This window comes from Malus sylvestris, chromosome 6 (genome assembly GCF_916048215.2).
Source record: "Malus sylvestris chromosome 6, drMalSylv7.2, whole genome shotgun sequence".
In the NCBI taxonomy this organism is placed as follows: Eukaryota; Viridiplantae; Streptophyta; class Magnoliopsida; order Rosales; family Rosaceae; genus Malus; species Malus sylvestris.
Genome location: NC_062265.1, coordinates 29,580,335 through 29,605,076, shown reverse-complemented (window position 1 = coordinate 29,605,076; position 24,742 = coordinate 29,580,335). Strand labels below are relative to the sequence as shown.

The 24,742-nt window shown below is 37.4% G+C and overlaps 1 protein-coding gene and 1 pseudogene across 2 annotated transcripts; both read right to left on the bottom strand.

Moving 5' to 3' along the window:
* Positions 1-20,339: 20,339 nt before the first annotated feature.
* LOC126626128 (putative pentatricopeptide repeat-containing protein At1g64310) lies at positions 20,340-23,745 on the bottom strand. Of its 2 annotated transcripts, none has more exons than XM_050295350.1 (3): positions 22,037-23,745; positions 20,958-21,359; positions 20,340-20,735 (listed from the first exon to the last, which is right to left on the bottom strand). In XM_050295350.1, the coding sequence occupies exons 1-2, from the start codon at positions 23,673-23,675 to the stop codon at positions 21,340-21,342; spliced, it is 1,659 nt and encodes a 552-aa protein (XP_050151307.1). In that variant the 5' UTR covers positions 23,676-23,745; the 3' UTR covers positions 20,340-20,735; positions 20,958-21,339. The 2 variants fall into 2 exon arrangements, with proteins under 2 accessions (XP_050151307.1, XP_050151308.1); XM_050295351.1 differs by having other exon boundaries at positions 20,340-20,594.
* Positions 20,340-24,742, bottom strand: part of LOC126626132 (putative pentatricopeptide repeat-containing protein At1g64310) — a 58,507-nt pseudogene continuing 54,104 nt past the window's right edge.

Below are 24,742 nucleotides of genomic sequence, written 5' to 3'. Positions count from 1 at the left end.
TAAAAAAAAAAAAAAAAAAGGTTGGCGGGGCCTTGAGAGTGAAATGTTTTTCGGAATCTCTTTGTTGTTAGTCCCCATCAATTTGACAATTTCCAATTTTTGTCTCCTGATCTTTCCTTATGTTTCTTTTTTCTTAATATTCTTTAACTAATTGTATTATTTGAAACTTTTTTTTTTTGTTGAGTTCCTTCTTATAAGGGTGACTATCGGTTTTTGAAAGCTTGCCGGGGTTTCATCCATATTCAACCATGTGGCTCATGGGGCCAATGGACTGATACAGTGGAGAGATTTTTCAATGTGTTCGGAACACGAACATATACGTCATATGTTATTATATACAAGTGAAGAGACTTAAAAAAAAAACTTCTCTCCACTTGTATAATAACAATCTGGCGTACCGTTACATGTTTCGGCACATTAAAAAATCTCTTCTAATGGAGAGGGTTTACCTAACTTGAATATTTTTATTTTCAGTTACTGGAATTAATATTTAAAAATGAAACCATAATGATTAGAAATAGCTTGCTGGCCAGTGCTTAATTCGTTCTATCATTCCTTTATTTATTTTTAATTAGGTTCAAACATTATGCATATGCTTCTTTTATGATTTGAAAAGTCTGTTTTGATGACTGCCCATGAACCCTTTTTGAAGTTTTGAAGAGATCGGATAATGGCTTTGGTCAAATAGGTACCCATCGCCCCAAAAAAAAGGTATGTAAAAAAAATATATATATTGTGCCTGTTTCTTTTTTCACATGACACAAATAGTTACGTAAAAGAAATATACACTCTATTGCATGAGTTTGAGTTGAAGGGTTTTTATTTTTTTGAAGTCTCTGAAGGGCTAGGTAAACTTGAATCGTAAAGATCATTATATATTCTAGATCCCTCCCGCCCAAAGCAAAGCCTAGGGTGAGAGAAGGTTGGTTCACTCTTATTCAAATGATGGCAGATTTATATTCAAAAGGAAATTCATCTATGGCCATGAGACCCTATAAACTGTCGTGGAACATGGGAGACTTGTTCATCAGAAACTATTTTTGGAAAACAACAACAACAACGTAGGCCAGCAGGCAACGAGCCTCAGGCTACGAGCACGGGTATCATTAATTTATAAATTAGATTATTTACTTCTCTGTAAAGGTTAAAGACGTGCAAATTATTGTAAACATAAGATCAAATTTTTATTTTATTTTTTCAAGAAAGGGAGATAAACTTGTAGGTCGAAATGAAAAAAAATCCCAATGGAGAAAAGGGAGGGCCTCTAATAAGGGTGGAACTGCATGCCAAAAAAGTGAAGAGATAGCAACTTAAATTGGCTAATTTGTCGGGGACTGCTTTCCTTTTTGAAATATTTGAGAGCAACGGAAACCATATACTGCAAATGCGAAAGACAATTTTTCTAGGGAGTCCCGAGCAGTCCCAAGGAGGAGAAAAAAGCCAAAAGCAAAGCAAGAGATCACACTAAGGATGGTAGCATGAAGCTTCGCATAGAAAGAAGTATGATGCCCCTAACATTGTGGATTTGTATTCACTTTGATGTGTTATTTTCTTTCGTAATCTTTGTTTCTTTGTTTTGCAGTCATATGTCCCCTCTTTTTTCTGTAATTTTTCCTGATTAGGTATGACTTCATTTTTTTCATTTCCAATAAAATTCTCCATATGTGGGAAGTTCATACTCATTTAGCACATTCATGTAGTGTGTGCACGCTTGTGGTAGCCAATTAGAGAATTATTATTATTGCTTGGTCACTGAAGATTTACCTTGTAGCAACCCTTATAATTGTTATGAATAGTAATGAAAAATTGCTAGTAAAAATAAACATGTAGCACAGTTTTTACTTTAAAAAATGTGAACTATTCTCAAACTTCTAAACATTGAACCGAACGGCCTCTTAGTGGTTCCATTTCAACAAATCAAACGTAATTTATGAATGTGAGGCATCAATTCTTGTTTGAAATGGTGTTTAAATTACATTTTCATATGAACCAAGCACAAAGTAACAAGAATAATTTATAATCCTATCGAAAAAACAAGAGCAAGAGATTAAAAAAAGTATTTTTGGCAGCACATACTATCATTATCATCTCCATCCTTGTCCCAAATTAGTTCTAAACATATGTTCAATTTTATTGTGCATAAATTTTATATTTAAAGCTAATTTAACAAAGTTTAACCATCACATATTTTGAATTTGTTACTATCACAAAATCACATCAAGTAGCATGGCTGAATTAGTTTCATCAAACTAGTTTGGATATATGCTTGGTATCCGTCAACTTGTTTGCTCTCTTTGAAGCCTTTCTAAGAAATTAGCACGCGCATCTGCCAGGTATATATATATTGCTATCTTTCTCTTCTGCATATGCAAACACAGTTTGTTGAACTCTATGGCTAGTTCAAAAACCATTGAAGGAGAGATTGAGGAAAACCAAAAGTCCGAAGAGAGCAAAGAAGTTGAGACACCAGCTTCTTATTCCTCTCTTCTACTGCAAACAAGCTATGGAGGCTTACCGCGGATCATCTTGAACGCTGCTTAATGTATTGCTCCATCCTCCGTGACTACCATGGGATTCCGAAAGGGAACTTATTCGGTTACTTGTGGCCCAAGGACTGGTGCAAGAAAAAGAAGGGCGCATTATGGAGGATGTGGCAGAAGAAAATTTATATGAATTGATCAATCAAGGAATGCTTCAACTCAAGAAGCGACACTTTTGCCCAGGAGGGACAAGATTTCAGGTCCCCTCTCCTGTCCGAGAATTCTGTGTCCGCCAAATGGAGGAAGGAAACTTTGAAGCCTTTCGGGTTTTCATTTGTTCAGACATCACAAAGATCATATCCTACATGAACAATCATCATGTTTCTTCTTTGTTCCTGCTTGGGAAAAATCTTTCTCAACATGAAGGTAACTGGGTACAGTTTAATGGTGCAAACTCTTAGTGCTAGATCTCTAGCATACCAAAATCAAAACGTTGCCAGATGAAGTGGGAGACATGATACACCTCTGATATCTTGGATTGAACCACACTGATGTACAAGAGCTTCCAAAGGAGCTCAGTAGATTACAAGCTCTACAAACTTTTTGTTGATGCACACAATCAGTGAGGACTTTGGTACAACAGAAAGTGTCAAGTTTGTGACCTTCACTAGATAGTTCCGGTCACTGGTGTGGATAAGTGTGTAAATGGACAGAGACAGGAAAGCAAACACAAGATATATGTGGTTCATCCAGATTGGCTACGTCCACAGAGTAGAAGAGTTCTCATTAATTGTGAAGGGTTTACACAAATACATAGGTTCAAGCTCTCATTTAGTGAGTTATAGCGAATGATAAGTACAAATGACATTAGAAAATATTGTGAGAGAATGATCTCCTTTTATAGAAGACAGTCTCTAGTTTTGTTCTGACTTTGACACGTGTCGTGCTGTGATTGGCCTTTGATGTTGACACGTGTTGCGCTATGATTGGCCTTTTATGTCGACATGTGTCGCAATGTGATTGACCTCCTGGTTGGAGGGAAACTCTTGTGGATCTTTAACGGTATAACGTTGACCGGTGCTCAGTAGTTTTGAGATTGGTCAAGTATGGTACAAAAACTTTTAATATCAGATTTTGTGGGCGTTTAACTGCCTTGCTAGCTGAGATACTCAATCTTGTGATATTGAGGCACATCAAAATGTACAAGAACATGTTTCGAGATGTTCACGGGGTGAAACTACCTATAGGAATAGGATGTTGGGGCTTAAAAATACTTCACTACTTTGGAGCTGTTTATCTCACAAAGAAGAATGTAATGCAGCGGAATTGATAGGTAAGAGAAAGAAAGAATACTCAAAGTATTACACAAGATTTTTATTCACTCACAAACTTAGTACAAGAGGAAACACTCAAACACTCTTGGAAGCTTTATTGCTTCTTCTCACTTCTCACTTGACACTCTCACTTCTCACTACTTGCTCTCTTGGTTGTTACATCACATAGCCTAGCACCTCACCTATTTATAGGCAAGGTTTGCCAACTTTGGCATTGCTAGAACTTTCTAGCTAATGCTTAACAACCACATATTTTTACAAGATTCTAGATCTTTCTACAAAAAGCCTTAGATATTTATGCATGCATTCCACCAACTTGAACTTTGCTAGAACTCTCTAGCATGTGCATGGATTTTTCGTTATGCATGGGCCAGATCTATTGTCTTGGGCCAAGACAAGATTACAATTCAACATCCCCCCCTTAATCTTGTCTTGTGACACCGATTGAGTTCCTCAGTCTAATAAAGTCATCTTGTTTGAGTGGCTTAGTGAACATGTCTGCAATTTGGTCTTGAGACTTCATGTATTCCATTTGCACATCCTTTCTTGCAATACACTCTCTTATGTAATGATAGCGAGTATCTATGTGTTTGCTCCTGTCATGGAATATTAGATTATTTGTTAGAGCTATTGTAGACTTGTTGTCGACATAGATCTCTGTTGGCTCTTCTTGTGGCATGCTTAATTCTTTTAGCAAGTTTCTCAGCCAAATTGCACGACAGACGCATGCAGTAACAGCTACGTATTTAGCTTCACAGGTAGATAGTGTGACAATCGATTACTTCTTTGACATCCATGTGAATGCAGTGTCTCCCATGAAGAACACAAATCCAGTAGTTCTTTTTCTATCGTTGCAATCTCCTGCCCAATCACTGTCGCTATATCCAGCAAGTTTGTAGTTATCAGAACTTGAATAGAACAAACCAAAGTTAACAGTACCTTTAAGATATCGAAGAATTCTTTTGGCGGTCTTCAAATGTGTAGTTGTGGGATTCTCCATGTAGTGACTGACTAATCTGACGACATAGAGAATATATGGTCTTGTGCAAGTCAAGTAGCGCAAGCTTCCAACTAGACTCTTGAAAAATGTTGGATCTACACTTTCTCCTTTGTTATGCTTGGTTAGTTTGACTCCGCACTCCACTGGCATGCTTATGGGCTTGCAGTCACCCATTTTGAACTTCTTCAGTATCTCATTTGTGTAGCTTTCTTGGAAGATGAAAATGACTTCTTCGTTCTGCTTGACTTCAATGCCTAGGTAGTATGTCATCAGCCCGATGTTGGTCATCTCAAATTCTTTAGTCATCACTCTCTTGAACTCTTCAAACATGCTTGGATTACTTTCGGTGAAGATTAGATCATCCACATATAAGCACACAATCAAAATATCTTCATCTTTGATTTTGATGTAGAGGGCATGTTCATGAGGGCACTTGATAAAGTTGTTCTCCAGAAAGTACTTGTCGATGCGACTATCCCATGCTCGTGGCCCTTGTTTTAACTTATAGAGGGTTTTTTTTTCAGCTTCATAACTTTGTCTTCATGCTATTTGATTTCATAGCCTGATGGTTACTAAATGTATACTTCTTCTTCAAGGACTCCATTTAGGAAAACGAACTTCACATGCATTTGTTGAATCTTCCATTTGTTTTGAGCTGCCAAAGAAATTAGTAATCATATCATTTCCAAACGAGCAACGGGTGCAAATACCTCATCATAGTCGATTCCAGCTCCTTGACTATAGCCTTTTGCCACTAGTCTTGCCTTGTATCTTTCGACTTCTCTGTTGGCATTTTCTTTGTCTTGTACACCTACTTGACTTCGATGGCTTTGTGTCCTTTCGGAAGAATAGCAAGTTCCCATGTATCATTTTTTTGGATTGCTTCAATTTCTTCATCCATTGCTTTCCTCTACTTAGTATCCTGTACTGCTTATTGGAAGTCGGCTGGTTCACAATCAGCAAAAAGATAGAAAAGTGTAGGATTATCAAGTCTTTCAGCTACTTCATAGAGATCTCGTATACTTCTTGTGTGTGGTACTTCTTTTTCATTTAGACTCCCACTTGACGATGTTGATGCTGGTGAATTGCCATGATTGGTTGATGTTGGTGAAGTAGGTGGAGTAGTGGTTATTGTTGATATTCTCTTGCTTGCTCCATTATTGTTTGTTCATTATCTTCTTCAAATTAAGGAAAGAAGTGAAGATCACCTGCATGCGGGCCAAAATCCCATTCTCATTCTTCATCGAACGTCACGTCTTGACTGATCACCGTCTTCCCATTATTCGAATTATATAACTTATAGCCTTTTGAATTTGTGTCATAGCCGATGAAGATGAACTTCTCACTTTTGTCGTCGAGTTTGGTTCTCCTCTCGTCTAGTATATGTACATAGGTTATGCTTCCAAAAACTCTTAGATGAGAGACACCTTGCTTTCTTTCAGTCCATGCTTCTTGCAGAGTCTTTCCCCACACACTTCTTGTTGGAGACCGATTTGATAGGTAGATAATAGGGGTGGGCACGATGTGGTTCCACCCCTAAAATGGAACCGAAACTGGAAAATATCAACGGTTCGGTTCGGTGTGGTTCTGTTTAAATTTATTACTAGAACCGTACGGTTCGGTTTACACCGGTTCCAATTCGGTTCTTGCCGGTTTACGGTTCCAAATACTAAATTATTTGAACACCACATCATCATGCATTCAAATACATCTTCTAAAATTGATTATATAAAGTTGCATACAAGTACCAAATAACACTACAGAAATATGCATTGGTCAGTGGCACCAAATTTCTTTGGTAGTGGCATGAAGTCAATAAAAAGAGACAACTAATAGAAATATTCATTGGTCAGTTAGTCAACAAATAAAAAAATGAACAACTCAAGCATCATTAGTCTCCTAAAATTGGCAGCAACAACATCAGCAAGCAAAAAGAAATATTGAAATTGCATTAAAGGAAATATGCACTGGTCTCTTGATATTGGCAGCAAGAAGAAGCAAAAACAAAAATCCAAATGTCCTTGCTAGTTGGCAGTCGCTGATTCTTTTTCAAACAGCAGCTCTGTACACAATCAAACAACATATAATCAAATCAAACAACTTATTTCAAAGAGCAAGCATAACCAAACAACTTATTTCAGAAAGGAAGCATGGTCGACAAAGTTTTGAGCACCATATAATTTGTATTCATTACACTAGCTATACAAAACATGATCTCAAACAATTTGACTATCCTATATGATCTCCTATCTCTCTCCCTCTCTTCAAGTCTACTTTCTCTGCAACCAAACCCTCACCCTAACCATACTCAGTTTAATCAACCGAAACACAAAAAGAAAAGAAAAGAAAAGAAAAAGTGGGGTTGGTCCAACCTGCAGTGACATCAGCCTCCTCAAAGAACAAGAACATGAATTCAAATAACACAATAACCAAAGCTCCTCAAAACTCATGTACCAGTTATCCCATATATCTTATTTGTTGAATTCAAAATTATATATCTTACAACTCAAATTAACAAGGAAGGTGCTAAAAAATTAAAGTTACATACCATCACTAGTAAAAGGTGATAAGTTAGGATTGAATAGTTTATGAATCCCCAATGCTAGATGTGCCACCATTCCTTTTTTCTAGAACATATAAAAATCAAGAACTCATTAGAAAATAAGAAAGCAAGCATGCAACAAAACAAGGGAAAAAACGAAAACAAAGTAATGAAAAATAAATATTCATACCTGTTTCAAGTGCTTCATAAAACTCTATATCTTCCAAGATTGTCTCATCGTCTAAAATTGAGATGTTATCGGACATCAACCAGTTTTGAGTACAAATTAACCTATCTACCATTAGAGGAGTCAATGAAGAACGATATGAGTTCACAATCCTTCCTCCCGTGCTAAAGGCAGATTTTGAAGCTACCGTTGAGACCGGAATTGCAAGAACTTCCTTTGCAATTAGTGCCAACACTGGGTATTTAACACCATTCAATTTCCACCAATTTAAAATATCAAACTCTTGACCCACTTCCACTTTTTCATTGCGATCTAACAAGTACCTATCAAATTCATGGTCCGAGAGCACGGCATTACTTGCTTCAACTTCTTTTATCCAACTTTCATCCATTTCAGCTCGTTTTTTCCCCTTTCTATGGTGTTTTGGATCAGCCCCACCAGTAGTAGTTGTAGTACTAGCAGTATTAGAACAACTATTAGCACTAGAACCACTTGGTTGGTTAGAAGAAGGAACATACTCATCATATAGTTTGAAGACTAAGCTTTTTATTTAATTTTGTATCGGAAGCATAAACCTACAACATCACTCCCAAGAACTAAAACAACCAGCATCAAAATATACGGAGAAAAAAAAAGTGTGAACATTGGTAATATTGCAACAATTTTCAATTGTTCTCGTTAATCCTGAGGTTAGTGGTGACCACTAGTGAAGGACTTGTTCAACTAAATACAAAATTACAAATCATATCTTAAAGACTTGGAAAAGAAGCTAATCCTCGTTCTCTATTTTTTTTTTTTTTGGGTCAGCCATTAGCTGTCATTGCTTTCACATGACGTGAAAACCTTTATTCTCTTATCTAGTTAGCTTTGGTTCTCCCTTATTCTTACCTCTGGTTTGCCTTCATTTAACAAAAAATGCTCACTTGTCAGCTACAAGACTTTCTAGACAAGTTCCTGGGTTACTCAATTTATCATATTAGTTTCAAATAATACAGATTGAGCTCTAATAGGATCTCCAAACTAAAGTAAAAGGTAAATTTTTAGATGGTGATAACAACAATGAAATGTAATGAACAACCCTTTCAACTCCACCAACACCACCACCCCACCCCACACTCATCAATCCGAAAAGGGAAGCACAACTAGCACAAGACTAAAGACAGATAATTGCCAGAACCCACAGAAATTCACAAAAACAAAAAAAATCTAGAAATCGAAAACTGTCATAAGCTCAAATCAAAGCCCAGAAACAAGATTAAAGATATCAAATTCAGAAACCCACATTAATAACAAGACGACCCACATTTCAAGCAAACGAGATTCCTAAACACTTCAAGCTTTTACTGGTGCTCTATCTTATATGAGATAAGATAGAGAAAATACCAAGAGGGAGGACGGAGGACGAAGAGTCGTAGTGAGCTGTGGTGGATGAGGGATGATAAGGGCCGTCGCAGTTGCAGAAGCTGAGGCCGTGGTGAGGGTCAGATCTCAGATGTACGAAATGGGGGAATGGGGATGTGAGAAGGGTGAAGCCGTGTAAGTCAGAGTGAGGTGAGGGTGAGGACCAGGTGACTGAGTGAGTAAAAGTGTAAAACCTAATTGGGATGGGATCCAATGCTTTGCAACTTGGTGAAACTAATTTGTCAACCTATTATATCATGACATGTGTGTATATAATTAATTAATTAATTAATTATTAATAAAATGGTTCGGTTCGGTTCCGACCGGTTCTTGTTCATTCGAAACCGAAACCGGAACCGGTTTGAACGGTTCGGTTCGGTTTTTGACTCAAAGTTGACTTTTCCGGTCAACACGGTTTTTTTCGGTTTTTTTATACGGTTCGATGTGGTTTTGCGGTTTGACGGTTTTTATGCCCACCTCTAGTAGGTATCACATGCTACAGCTTCTGCCCACAACTCCTTAGGCAATCTCTTACTTTTAAGCATACTTCGAGCCATGTCGAGGATGGTTCGATTTTTTCTTTCCGCCACACCATTTGGTTGAGGGGATCTTGGAACTATCAAAGGTCAACAAATTCCATTAGCTTCACAAAATTCTTGAAATTCATTTGAAGTGAATTCTCCTCCTCGATCAGATCTCATGACTTTGATCTTGCAACCATTTTCTTTTTCTACGGCGGCTTTGAACTTCTTGAACGCTCCAAATACCTCTGATTTCTGCTTCAAGAAATACACCCAGGTTTTCCTTAAAAAATCATCAATGAAGAGAAGGAAATAATTATTTTTACCCAAAGAGCTTGGTTTTATTAGACCGTACACATCAATGTGAATGAGCTCGAGTGGCTTACGGGCTCTTGTGGTCAACTCATTTGGATAGTTTTTCCTGAAATGTTTCCCAAGTAAACATCCTTCACAAACTTGATTAGGGTGACTGAGGCACGGTAAACCTCTCACCATCTTCTTCTTAGACAATAACTCCAGTCCCCCAAAATTAAGATGCCCAAAACAAAGATGCCAAAACCAGGATATGTCTTTGTAACATATCTTGAGACATTTTGCAACATTGATATGGATGTTCATGGGAAACATCCTATTCTTTGACATTTTTACCTTGGCAAATAATCATCATTTGTCATCTCTAAGAAAAAAGTTATAATTTTTCTTATGAATATAACCTTTTTCTAAAAGTTGACCCAAACTCAAAATGTTACTTTTCTTATTGGGCACATAGTAGACATTTGAAATTAATTGGTGACCACCATTTTTCAGGGGAATAAGGATGTTACCTTTTCCTATAACAGGTATTTTGGATTTGTCTCCAAAAGAAATATTGCCACTTACCGATTCATTGAGCTCTACGAACGTGCTTCTTCTTCCACACATGTGGTTACTGGCGCCGGTGTCAAGGTACCATGTATAGTCTTGGTCTCCATCATTATTCTTGCATGCTAGTAGCACAATGCCATTTTTTCTCTCTTCTTTCACATAATTGACCATTTCATCAGGTTTGTTGCTTGGAGCTCTACATTCCCAAGCATAATGCCCAAACTTTTGACAATTGTATCATTGAACTTGAGATTTTTCATACCTCAAGTTTGAGCGTCATCTTCCACGACCTTTTGTTGAGCTTCCTCCTCTTTTGTAGTTGCTATGGTTGTTGAAATTCTAACCATGTCCACGCCCACGTTCACAACCTCAGCCATGACTTCTTTCGTATTGACTTCTCTTGTTGTCGAAGCTTTCTTCTTTCTTTTTTGGCTAAACATGCGTCTTAAAGAGCTGCTCAGCATTCCCTTGCCTCTTCTTATGTTTCTCTTCATATGCTTGTAGGGAACCCATTAATTGCTATATACTAATTTCTTCCAAGTTTTTAGTTTCTTCAATCGTCACCACAATGTGCTCAAATTTGGGGTCCAACGAGCATAATATCTTCTCCATAATTCGAACATCTTCCAATTTTTCATCGTTTCTTTTTAATTGATTGGAAACGGCTAAGACTCTTGAGAAATAATCGAAGATTGATTCAGAACCTTTCATTTGTAGAGATTTGAATTCACCTCTTAATACTTAAAGACAAACCTTTTTCACTTGTTCAGCTTTTTTGTAAGAGGTTTGAGGCTTCTCCCATGCTTGCTTGGCAGAGGTTGCACTCGAGACCTTCTTAAAGCCATTGCCATCTAATGCTTGGTAGATGAGGTAAAGAGCCTTCTTGTCTCTCTTTCTTGAATCTTTCAAACTCTCATTCTAAGGTTGGGATAGAGTAGCTTCATCTTCTGGCTCAGTGTAGCACTACAAGAAAACATGGAATAGGTGACCAAATTTTATGTGGCGCCCAAAAATTCATCAAATATTTTTTCTATATGTGATGAATTATTCAGAGCGTCACGCATGACTAGTTTTTTAGGTATAAAATTTGAGAACACTTAGGTGACAATAAATATGTCACATATTCTAGAATGGAGTGACAAAAATCAGAAGTGTCACTTAAAATTATTTTATATCTTTTAAGATGAAAAAGTGGTGACATAAATTTTTTTAAGTCCTTACTAAAATCTATGGCGAGGAACAATGGCACCATAACAAAGTATGATATGTGAGGAATTGCAAAAGGGTCACATATGTGTATTCTCGGTGACGAAAGGGTGTGTTTGGTACGCAGACGGGACGGGACGGGACGGGACAGGACGGGACGGAACGAAGGTGTAATTTTTGAAAAAGACATGGGGTATATTTGTCTTAAAATGGTAAAACATTGTGTTCCACAGACGTGGAACAAACCCGTTCCAGGGGGGAGGTGGGACGCAAAAACACCCAAAATCTGTCCCGTGGAACAGCCCGTTCCACCCATTTTTGGCGCACCAAACGCGGGACGGAACGCCTCGTCCCGTTCCGTCCCGTCCCGTCCCACGTACCAAACGCACCCAAAGTGATTCATCACTTTTCCAACAGTAAATAAATAAAAAAAAAAAGAAAAAAGAAACATAGTAAAGTATTAAACAAATTTGAGAAAGCCCATCTAAATTCTAAATCATTCTCTTTCACTTTCACTTTCTCTGTCTCTCAGACTTTTCCCATTTCTCATCACTATGACCAAAGCCAACCGACGTGTCTCTTAATCCTCTTCTCTCTCTATCGCGACATTACCGGGATCTTCTAAGCCAAATGCTCAAACCCTCTCTCATCTATTCGTTGTCTATCACACTCCACAACCAAAAACCCTAGAGACCAATTCAACCAACAAGCCAAATCCACACCTTGTCACGTCTCAACCTTCTTCCAGTTTCTTGCGCCACCACTGAAAACCCAAGAACCATAGAAACCCTTTCCACCAACTACATAAATCTATGCCAAATTTCTCCACGCCTACGAGACTACTATGTGGCCAAATGGTTAACAAATTCAACTTTTATCATTCTTTTTAACTTAGGGTTTTGGATTTGCAGGTAATTGCCTCCAAATTGAGCATACTAGCAGCCCTCGAGCTCTTCATCCATCTTTCAAGGACTCTAATTGGGTAAAATTTGGTTTTTAATTTTTAGATTTATATATAAATAATATATATATTCCTGCCTTTTTCTATTTGTTTTTGGAACTTGCAGGTTTACATTCACAAATTTACAAACAAAAAAACTGAAGGAAGGAACATTAATCAATAACTTTAGCAAATAAACTTGTAAGAATTTCTTACTTTTTCTTGCTACATTCTATTTTCTTTTGAGATTATATGTATTTGTCCCTGGCTATTTTATTATGGGTAATCATTGGGGATTATTCAAATGATTTATTTGCACATATGGAGGCTTTAATAAGTTGTTTTATTTGGTCTTTCTATTTCAATTTTTTGTTTGTTATGAACTTGCAAGTTGGTATTTTTTTTTTCTAGGCTTATTGGTTTTACATGGTGATTGAAGGTAAAAAATTTTGAGTTGGTGATACCATTTATTGAAAAGGAAAGTTGTTTGATTTGGCTTTGAATAGCTCTGAAATTTTAACCATAATTCTTTTAAGTGCTCTGCATTTGAAAAAAAATTGAAAATGGTCTCTTGGGCAAGCATAATGATTTCCCCCATCATATATGATTTTCTTTCTTCTAATTATTAATGGCAATGTCTTTTCTGTTTATTGGTGTTATTATTTGGAGTCCTAGAAAACCATGAAAAACTATACAAAGAAGGATTTAAGAAACACATATATTTCTCCCATATATATTTTCAGCTGCTCAATTCTTATTAGACGATATGGGGTGACTGATGCTGCATATGGATATTAGACGATATGGGTGACTGATGCTGCCAGATTTTATGTTTCCTCTTTCCATGAGATTCTCTATTAAGTCTAATCCCTTAATTTGAGGAAGATTGACATCTAGATGACTTGTTGTGATTGTGTTGTTTGCAAGTTGGTCATGGTTTTTGACAAGGGTAGTTCTCTTGCATGTGTTTTTAAGCCAAAATGTTGTTGGTATAGGTTTTATACTCTGCAAGTTTTGGGGTTGTTTTGCTTTCAGTATTTTCATCTTAATCTCACTTTATCAACATACTTGGTAACTTAAGTGATAGCCACAACTTCCATAACTCACCTTTTGAAGGATATTGAATTTGGAAAACTAATATGTTATTCACCTTTTTTTTTCCATACTAAGTTAGATTTTGGTCTTATTGTTTTTTAGGAATGGTGTTGGGGTTGGGTTTTTATTAAATTTTGGCAGATCTTCATATTCTTGCAATCGCATATTGGTTTAGAAGTTTAATTATAATTTAAGTAGTTTTTTGTTAATTTTATCTTTTGTTAGTAGATTATCTAGCCCTGACATTTGGAGTCTTGATAACTTACTAACTAGGCTATGATAAATTAGTGAAATCAGATACGCAAAAGGAAAATGATGATATGATAGCACAACTGAAGGATTGCAAGCCAAGGGCGGACCAACAACATCTCCAGAGGTAGTGACATCAATTTAGCCTTCATTAGTAGTGATATCAATTTGACCTTTATAAAAGTTGAATGTTTTAAAATTACAATGAATAAGTAGTCTATGGTATGAAACTAGATATGTTTTTCTTGTTAATTAATGACCTTTTAATGTAGGATGTTTTCAAGCAAAATTCATATAATTGTAAGAAACAAAAGTATTACCACATGGGAGGGGCAAAACCATTTCATCCAACATGCAAGGGAGGCTAGCAAGGTAATGAAATTAAAGTACATATAAAACTCATTGTGTAATTTAGATAGGCTCTTTTGTTATGTTTCGTTCTTCTTACTGTTAACTATTCCTTCAATTCTTATTTTCTTCTCTTTTGTTATTCAAATTCTCAATGCACTTGCAATTCTCTAGACACCAATGCTTATTTTCTTCTCTTTTATTATGTAAGGATAAGATGAAGAAAAAGAAGTCTGGAGTTAAAGGAGAAAGTATTCAAGAAGCACTTGAGGTAGTGGTGGTGATCTTTCAAATGACAATGATACATGTGCTGAACTAAAGACCATGACATGGTTGATGATATATTATGTATTTTGTTGTTGGTTTCAAATATGCACACAGTATACCTGTTTTGTTACCGACTCAATGCCTTAGAATCTTGTTAGCATCTCAATATGTTTAGAGGTGTTAGGATGCTTATGTTAGCTTTTCAGATATACACTTGGTGTATGTATTGGATGTAATCTAACTTATTGATCAATGAAATGTAATTAACTAAAGTATTGCCTCATATTTGTTATGAATTCTAATTCTAGATGACGAAGTTGGGAATATGTGGTTATTGGTTTGTCACGAATTGTTTCTGATAGGTTTATGATTTTGACACATGTGACATAAATTGATCCACATGTCAAAGGAATATGTGACGCTTTCAGTCTCACTTATTCTTAGCCATAGCATTCTAGGATCAAATTGGGTGATGATAAATTCCTCACTTATACATTTGTTATGTGACGAACTTATAGGTCATTGACTTTTTTGTTTTGTGACGCTTATTTCGTCACAGTTAAAGTTATTAAGTGACGAATTTGGCGTTACAAATACTAAAAATATGTGGCGAATGTAAAATTCGTCACATGAATTATAGGTGACGCTGTATAGGTGACGAACATAGTGACGCTGAATTTTCATCACATATAATCAAATGTGACGAATTTTCATGTTTATGTGACGAATGTCTGTCGCCACCTAAGCCATATTTTCTTGTAGTGTAGCCTTTCTCCACGACTTCCCATACATCGTGTGCTCCCAAAAGGGCCTTCATTTTGATTCTCTAATTATCGAAGTTGTTGTCAAGCACTGGAACTTGGAAGGCTACCATAGCGTTGCTAGCCATAGCTCTAGTACCACTTTGTTGGGGCTTAAAAAGACTTCACTACTTTGGAGATGTTTATCTCACAAAGAAGAATGTAATGCAGCGAAATTGATAAGCAAGAGAAAGAAAGAATACTCAAAGTATTACACAAGATTTTTATTCACTCACAAACTTAGTACAAGAGGAAACACTCAAACACTCTTAGAAGCTTTGTTGCTTCTTCTCACTTCTCACTTGACACTCTCACTTCTCACTACTTGCTCTCTTGGTTGTTACATCACATAGCTTAGCACCTCACCTAAGCTAATGCTTAACAACCACACATTTTTACAAGATTCTAGATCTTTCTACAAAAAGCCTTAGATATTTATGCATGCATTCCACCAACTTGAACTTTGCTAGAACTCTCTAGCTTTCTTTGTGTATGAGCCGAATCAATTGTCTTGGGCCAAGACAAGATTACAATTCAACATAGGAAGCTTGAATGATCTTCTGACCCTTACAGGTATACATGCTGGTGATGCAACATGTTTCGAGATATTCACGGGGTGAAGCTACCTGTAGGAATAGGAAGCTTGAATGATCTTCCGACCCTTTCAGGTATATTCTGGTGGTGGAATTGCAGAAGAGTTAGGCAATCTGATACAGCTCAGAAAACTTGAAGTGATGGATGTTGCTGAAGAGAATACCAATGAGCTACTTGCCTCTATAACGAAGATGTCAGAAATCCTTTCGTTGTCTCTAGAAGCAAAAGACGCCGTCAGCGAGGGAGATCTTATCCTCCCAGATTCATTCACCCCCACCATTTCTTCAAAAGTTTTGCCTGGAAGGCATCCGAGGAAAGCTACCTACTTGGTTTGGCTCCTCGGAAAGGCTTACAAATCTAACATTAGGCAACTCTCATATGTCCGATGACTCATCATTGGTATTTCAACTGCTACCCAACTTCGAAAATCATAGCCTTCGGAATGCTTATGATGCTAAATGAATAGGGACAGAATTCTGTAGCGCTGGTGGGTTTCCAAAGCTCCAGGTTCTCACAATGGCTTCGCGTGTTCTTGAGGAGTGGACAGAAATTGAAGAGGGAGCACTACCGAGCTTGAAATACCTCCACATGCGCAATTGTTTGCGCCTGCGAATGCTTCCTCAGGTCTGCAGTTTCTCACCAAACTTGAGCTGTTGCATTTGTTGCCTTTGCCAGAGAATCTTGGAGAATGGCTCAAACCCGATATGGCAGAGAGGACAACTACAAAATTAGGCACATTCCATGTGTAAGATATTTTTGAACAACTCTATGGTGCAAGAATTTGCTAAACCTGATGGCGGAGAGCCAATGTGAGTGAAAGAAATAAACTTACAAGCGTTTCGAATAAACTGTGTTTCTGCACACATTTCGCTGTTTATCAAGCCATGGAAGGAGTTTATGTTTTCTTAAGCTACAAGCGTTCAGAATAAGCTGTGTTTCTCCACACACTTCACTGTTTATCAAGCCATTAAAGGAGTTTATGTTTTCTAAAGTTAGAAGCGTTTGAATAAAATGTGTTCACACATTTTGCTGGTTATCAAGCATTGAAAGAAGTTCATGTTTTCTAAACGTATACGGATTGAGGATGCATTGGCACACTGGTATAATGTTATTGCTTCCTGTGGACAAAGATTGTCCAGATTGGCCGCTGAGGATATCAACTTATGCAACAGTAAAAGTTCCATCGAGCGATTTCAACGAGGGGGGCATTGAAGGGGGGCATTGAAAGTTCTTTCCGTCATCATTAACGGGGCTACAAATAACACAAATATTGTTATATGAAATAATTAAACATAGAATAATTAAACAAAATTAGGACCGTCATTGTCCCCATAAAACCAAGCATAAAAACCCCTACACATAACACAAATATTGCTATTGCAAGAATGAACCGCCGGTTGGCAACCTTACAACTTTGGCGGAGCTCCTTACAACTAATACATTTTGCTTAACTTGTTCAGATAAATGGCGGGCTTCATCCTTCTATTTGAGGCACCTTTTGATGTCGTCCTCGATTGTTACCAATTTAGTAGATATGTTGGCAAATTTTGAAGGTAATTCCTTAAACTCGATTACTAAATCTGCCTCAACCCACCGAACAAAATAGGCACAACGTGCATCTCCAACAAGGGCGTTTACAATTCTGCTTCGTCTGGGATACCCAAGCCTACACACCAAAAACGCCACTAGTTAGGCTTCGTACAGCATGATCTATTGCTACTTGAAACTTCTAAGCTATTGCTACTCTAACTCAATGCACTTTGCATGATCTAAAAATTGGATTTTGGAAGGGAAATGTTAATGGCACTCCGCTTTTTCCAAAAAATAGATTGAAAAATCAGTACAGCAATGTCAAACAATGAGCAATCGTATATCGTGTATGAACCAAAATGGCATATGCAAGTCAGGCAAGGAGTTAAGAGTTTAGGACATTACCCTAAGTTGGGAGGAGATGAGATGATGGAGTCTCTTGCACAGCTGGTCTGTGCCAATTCACCCTCCATTTTGCCATTGCCTCCTTACCCTCTGCTGGGGTTCTATGCTCCAACCAATCAAACACACGTTCCTCCAACATTCGGGGGAACCACCTCAGCATGGGTAATCTTTGAGGGATGACAAGGCTGCAAAATACGTGTTCATGTCATCATATGTAGTGGGAGCAGCTGCAGTGGGATGGTTTTCAGCAGCCATGGGATGGTTAGCAATGCTTCTTGAACTTTATGAGCTTGAGTTCTTGAACGCGAACTTGAACCCGTACATATTGAGTTCCCACCAGTTTTGGGTATCCAAAAGGACAATTCGTGTCCCATCACTCGAACATGTTCCACGCATTCTCTTTTGACATCAGGAATATGCCTTCTATCAAACAGTTCCTGCCGCTGCTCCACATTATTGAGTTCCTCTCCCTTGAGCTTTAAAATCATGGGGTCGCCCTGCAAGTGTTACAACAAGTCAACACAAAGAAAGTTTTCTGTTTTCCGAACAACCAATAGGTTCAAAAGAACATTTTCGATCTGGAGAAAAATCAAAACAGGCCGTCGGTTGTTCGACAACCTCCAGATTATCGACGGCGGTGATGGGGTGGTCGCGATTGTCTGAGTGACAGTGAGTGAATGGCTGGAAGAGACAAGAGAGAAGTGGGAGTCTGAGTGACACTGAGTTGCGTGCTTTAGTAAGGTCACTTTTCAGTACAAGCTTTGTGATATATAGACAGTAAGAAAGCGTGCAACGTACGCCAATGACCCCTACCCTTACAATCTTCTTAGCTACGCCACTGCTCACGTGACACAAAAATAACACAACAGGAATTAACACACGAGAAATGCTAAGGAGATTTTTTTTAAAGTAAATTTTTTTATGAATTATCTATCATCTCATGTTCTTGGTATAATATTTTATAAAAAGAAATTGTTATTGATACTTTAAAAATCTTATTCTGCATTTCAAACTTTCTATAATTAGAAAGAAAATACACTTGTGAGGAGTGTAGAAAGAGATTATTAGAATGCTAATAACAGTTCTTTTATAATATAAATACGATAATTAATGTTAAATTGTAAAGTATCAAAGAATTCATAGAAAATCTTTAGCATTTTTCTTAACACACACTTTATTATAGACTAGTTTTAGTCATGAATATGAAAAGCTTGAATTTAACATGCCCATATCCCTTCATATGTTTAAGTTTGTCATTTGCGGCTAAAATTGAAGTTTTCGCGGACAAGCGCTTCAGGATCTTAATTACTAAGTAATATTCTCTCTCCTTCTAATCTTTATTTTCTTCCATCATCTCCTATTTAAACGGTTGCGATTATGCTACGTCTATATCTTGTTTTGAATTTTTCATATAAAGAATAAGATAAAAAGAAGAATGTGAGAGGATGAGATGGAAGGAGATAGTAATAGAAGGAGAGAGAATCCTACTCCTTTAATTACGTAGTGTTTCTACTGCCCAACACATATGATATTTAGGGATAATCTATATTCTAACAAATCGAAATGATAGTTTCATGAGCAACTGTCGTCTGTTCAGTATTATTTATGACCAAAATTGTACTTGTGGCTGAAGAGTTTACTGGTAAAGATCATTATATAAAGACCCCCACACCTCCCCCACCCCAACCCTAAACATGTTTAATAAGAGGAGCCAAGAGTATGAAATTCTTGTCACTTAGTACTACGGTTTAATGATATTCTTTTTCACTGATAAGTGAGAGATTTTAGATTCGATTATCGCCAAATGAGAAATTAAACTACATTATTACTACCCATTGTGAGGTTTAATCTATCTCCTCCCTTTAAATGAGTCCTTTAATGGTTTCCAAGCTTGGTATGCCAGACAAACCCTATGTCATAAAGAAAAATATCTAAGAATGAGAAATGCTCAGGACTTTCTCAAAAGTTGTACTCTTTGTGGACTCTCTGTTACCGTACAATTTAATGTCAATTCTCTGGGTTAACATTTTAAAACATTGTGTAAAAAATATGAGGTGACAGAGAGTCTATGACTAATCCCACTTTTAAGAGAGTCTCGTTAGCATTTATCTCTAACAATTTCAAGGGGCACATTCCAAATTAAATAGGCATTTGGATATAGGCACCTGAACTTTATATTTTTCACATTAGATTCTCGTTCATTTATGAATGAGAGGCATCAATGCTTGTTTGAAATGGTCTAATGCAGAGAAAATGGTCTTTAAATTTGTAACACAATTTATGGGGGGAAGAAAAATTCTAGGAAAATCATATCTTTAAACCATATTTTGTAAACCACATAATGAGGCAATTGGTACTTTGAATTCATTTTTAATGGTTTAAAGAAGGATTTCAACTATCAACCGCCACATATGGTCCACAAACTATAGTCTAAAAAGATAACATCTCCAATGCCATAGTTGAGTTTTCATTTGAACCAAGAACAAAGTAACAAAAGAAATCAATAAAAAAATAAAACTAAAGAGTAATTTTGGTAGTACATACTATCTTTATCATTCATCTCCATCCTCATCCCATATCAATTAAAATCATGTTATATTTTATTGTGTTGAAATTTTATATTAAATGTGATTTTACAAAGCTTAACCATCACAAATTTGCATCTGCTACCATCTCGGAGTCGCATCAAGCAACATAAGCTATCAACACATTTGTAGAACACTATATGGCTAGTTCAAATACCATCGAAGAAGAGACTGAGGAAAACAAAATCTTCGAAGAGAACGAAGAAGTTGAGACATCAGATTCTCCGTCATCTCTTCTGCTGTAGGCTGCTTCAATACAAAGCTCAACCATCACAAACTATAAGCATCTATTTCCATCACAAAGCCACATCCTGAACCTTTCTAAGAAATAGTCTACAAGACCACAAGACTTCAACAGGCTTGAAGGAAATGCAAACAAGGATCAAACTGCAAAGCATATATACCGTATGACATAAGCTCTAACCCACAAATATTGCTATTTTTCTCTTCTATATGCAAATGCAAAACGCAGTTGGTAGATCTCTATGGCTAGTTCAAATACCATTGAAGTCGAGATGGAAGAAAACAGAGACTTTCAAGACAATGAAGAAGCTGATACATCAGCTTCTTCTTCATGTATTCCATAAAAAATATGCTGTAGAGATTTACCTGATTCTCTTTACCACTGCTTGATATATAGTTCCATCTTCCCCGAGAGCCACTGGATTTCCAAAGGGAAAGTTATTCGGTTAGTAGTGGCTGAAGGAGTGGTTCAAGAGAAAGCAGGGCAGATTATGGAGGATGTAGCAGAAGAAACTATAAATGAATTGATCAACCAGGGCTTGCTGCAAGTATATGATGACCGCCCTTACACAGGAACTAAATTGCAGGTCCCCAATACTCTTCGAGAATTCAGTCTTCACCAACTAGAATACTCAGATTCTATGAAATTCCTCCACTTGCACTGTTGCTTGCAGCTGAAGACTTTACCTGAAGGTTTGCAGTTTCTCACTACTCTTGAGCAGTTAGACTTGCTGCCTTTGATGAATGATCATGCAGAACGATTGAGACCTGATGGGGGAGAGGAAAACTACAAAATTAGGCACATTCCACATATCATTTATTACCATATCAAGGGCGCAACAAATTGCAGCCACTAAGGAAGTATAAGGATCTAATAAAGTTTGGAGATCTTCGGATGGAAAGGAGCCAATGAGGGTGAATGGATAATTTTTAAGCTGTCTGATATATTCAGGATCACATATGTACCAATGCAAAGCTGTAATAGTTAGGATTGTTTCCATATACAAGTAGTTGGCCCTCAACTATTATGATTGACTCCATACACACTTTTCTTTCTTTTTGTACACCTCCATACACACTTTCAATTCCAGTAAAACATCACAAAGCAGAATAAAATCCACTGCTACGGACAGTTGCATTTGACAATACATCGTCTTTATAGCTTAATAATTACAATATTATATCCTTCAGTTTATCATCTTCACATCTTAATAGTTGCCTCTGGCCTTCTTTATGCATCACTAGAGAGCTGCTTATAAGAAGAGAAGGTAAAACAAGCAAAACCAATCCGAGATTTTATGGCATTCGATTAACGCAGAAAGTAAGAGCCTTGTCAGATTTCCGTACATATAAAAAATATTCTGTTCCTAGTACAGATAGCTTGTTTTGTCACTAATTTTAAATCCTACTACAAGGAATATTTTGATCAAACAAGAATTCACTACCTTTAATCCAGCTGAGCCCGGGCATTTTCATCAGTTTTCCTTCTGTTATGGAATCCCTCAACTTCTTTGCATCATCCCACCTCCCATCACCAGCATATATATTCGAAAGCATGACTCTGTAAGCACTTTTCTCCGAATTACTTTGAAAGAGCCCTTGGGCTACAATTTCTGCCAGGTCCAAATTTCCACATACATCACAGCACAATAAAAGGGCTCCCCATATGCCGCTGTCCACTGGCTCAGGCAAGGACAAAATTAGATAGTAAGCCTCTTCCAATCTTCCTTCCATCCCAAGAAGTTTCACCATATGAACATAATGCTCCGTTCTAGCTTGAATGCAAAACTCATCTTTCATTCTTCTGAAAACTTCCCGGCCATCTTTGACAAGGCCAGCATGGCAGCATGCACAAAGGAGAGCAGAAAATGTAGACTCATCAGGTTTCAATCCGTTTCCGAGTATCTCATCAAACATTCTAAATGCCTCGGAGGCAAGTCCATGCAAACCAAGACCCAATATTAAAGAATTGTACGAAACAATATTCTTCTCTGGCATGATCTCAAAAACACGGGTACCCATCCCCAAGAAGCCGCACTTTGAATACATGGCTATAAGTGCAGAGGAAATCATGACATCCGATTCAATTCCATGTCGAAGAACATAAGCATGTATCTCACAACCAGGCCCTACATGCGCCATCTGAGCAGCAGCAGCCAACATACTGGCAATCAAAACCGAATCCGGTTTCTTACCTTCCATGTTCAAATTCTTGAAAAAAAACAATGCCTTGTCATAATCTCCCGACTGCGAAAACCCAGTGATCAAAGCAGACCATGTAACTAAATCCGGCTTGGACAAACCACTAAAAACTCCATGTGCAGAATTCATAGACATACATCTCGAATACATGCTCACAAGTACACTGCTCACATGAGCATTAGAATCTAAATTCCATTTCAAACAAAGGCCATGTATTCCTTCTCCAATACTTATCAAGCTCGAATCCGCTAAACCCGAAAGCAACCCAACAATTGTGTATCCATCCGGCACCATCTCCATGCTTCTCATCTCACTAAACAGCTGCAACCCTTTATCCCAAAACCCGCCACTTCCATAACCCGAAATCATCGAATTCCATAAAACCAAATCCGGCTGTCGAATCCCATTGAACACCCTGCTTGCTTCATCAACAAGGCTGAGTCTTGAGTAAGCTGAAACAAGTGCACTGCTACAAATGGAGTCCAATCCCAACCCTGCAACCATTACTCCACAATGCACAAGCTTCAGTCCATCCAAATCAAAACTATCAGCGCAGGCACGTACAATGCAAGCATAAGTGAAGTTATCCGGTTTGATTTCAGTTCTACGCATCTCAGCAAACAGAGAAAATGCATCTTCAAATCTGTATGCTTGAGCGTGGGCTCGAATGATGGAGTTCCAAAGGTAGACACTCCGGTGGGGACTTTCGTCGAACACTTGACGTGCAGAGCGAAGGTCTCCGTTGATTGCATAGAATCTGAGTAATCTGGTTGCGTAAAAAGGGTCGTGGCGGAGGTGGGTTTTGAGAAACAGAGCATGCAATTGGTTGGTTCTTGATAGCGATTGGTAGACTTTGGAGAGGCAGAGGCACGGCCCCTGCATTCGAAAAATAAGTTTACTTGCAGAGGGCTCTGGCAACTTGCGAATAAGAAGAAGAGGGTTGTGGCCCTACTTTTTCACTTTATAAATGAAACGGTAGCGTTTCACTCTTCCAATAGTTTTTAGGAAACTTTAACGAAAAGCACCCGGTACTGTTCACTTTAACGAAAAACCACATTTTTACACTAAAAAGTCAATCATGGTACTATTCACTTTACCCTTTATTTTGTCCTTATCATTAAAACTCAAAGTTTTCAAGTTCTTTTCATTAGTTTTCCTTAGTTTTTATGCAGTAATGGATCAAAACGGAAATAATGGGAAATAAATATGGGGCCCAAATTAATGTTCAGCTAAGTCCAACGTAAACAAGGAGAGCGGATCCTTGCCGGATCCTCTAGTCACATTCGTTCATCGTATATTATGTGGTCAATTTTTATTAGGTACTGTTTATATTCAATTTTAAATAAAAATATTTAAAATGATTTCTCGTCGCGCAATGTACGATGAACGAATGTGATTGGAGGATCCCCAAGATCCTTACAAAGAGGATTCGACGAGGATCCTCCTGGGCAAACAAAAATACCTACACGGAGTACAATAGAATTCCCCGAAAAGGTCATTGTGGAAGTACATCTGAGGATGACTCCCAAACAATTCTTGTGAGAGTTGGAAAAATGTGTACGGATAAAGCACGTATCCATATAACTGCTTGCCATCTACGCTTCACCAGCAATTCTAGGTTTAGGAATTTCACTCGGCTCGTGCACAACCCTATCCAATTATGTTATAAAGGAATTGAACATATTGGTGGGCTGGTTATTTAGAGCTAGCAACTGGAGGCTAGATTTTGTCCCGCAATTAGAAGTAAATGTTTACTTAAAAATGAATAAATTGTTTGATAATCAATTTCGTTTCCAATTTTCATTTTTTGTTTTCACTTTTTTGAAAACTAGAAACTGAAATCTTGATTAGTAACTATTTTCAGTTTTTAGTTTTCAAGAAAAATAAAAACAAAAAAAATTGAAAATTAAAAACTACTTTCTTGAGTTTTCAAAATTTGATCTTGAGTT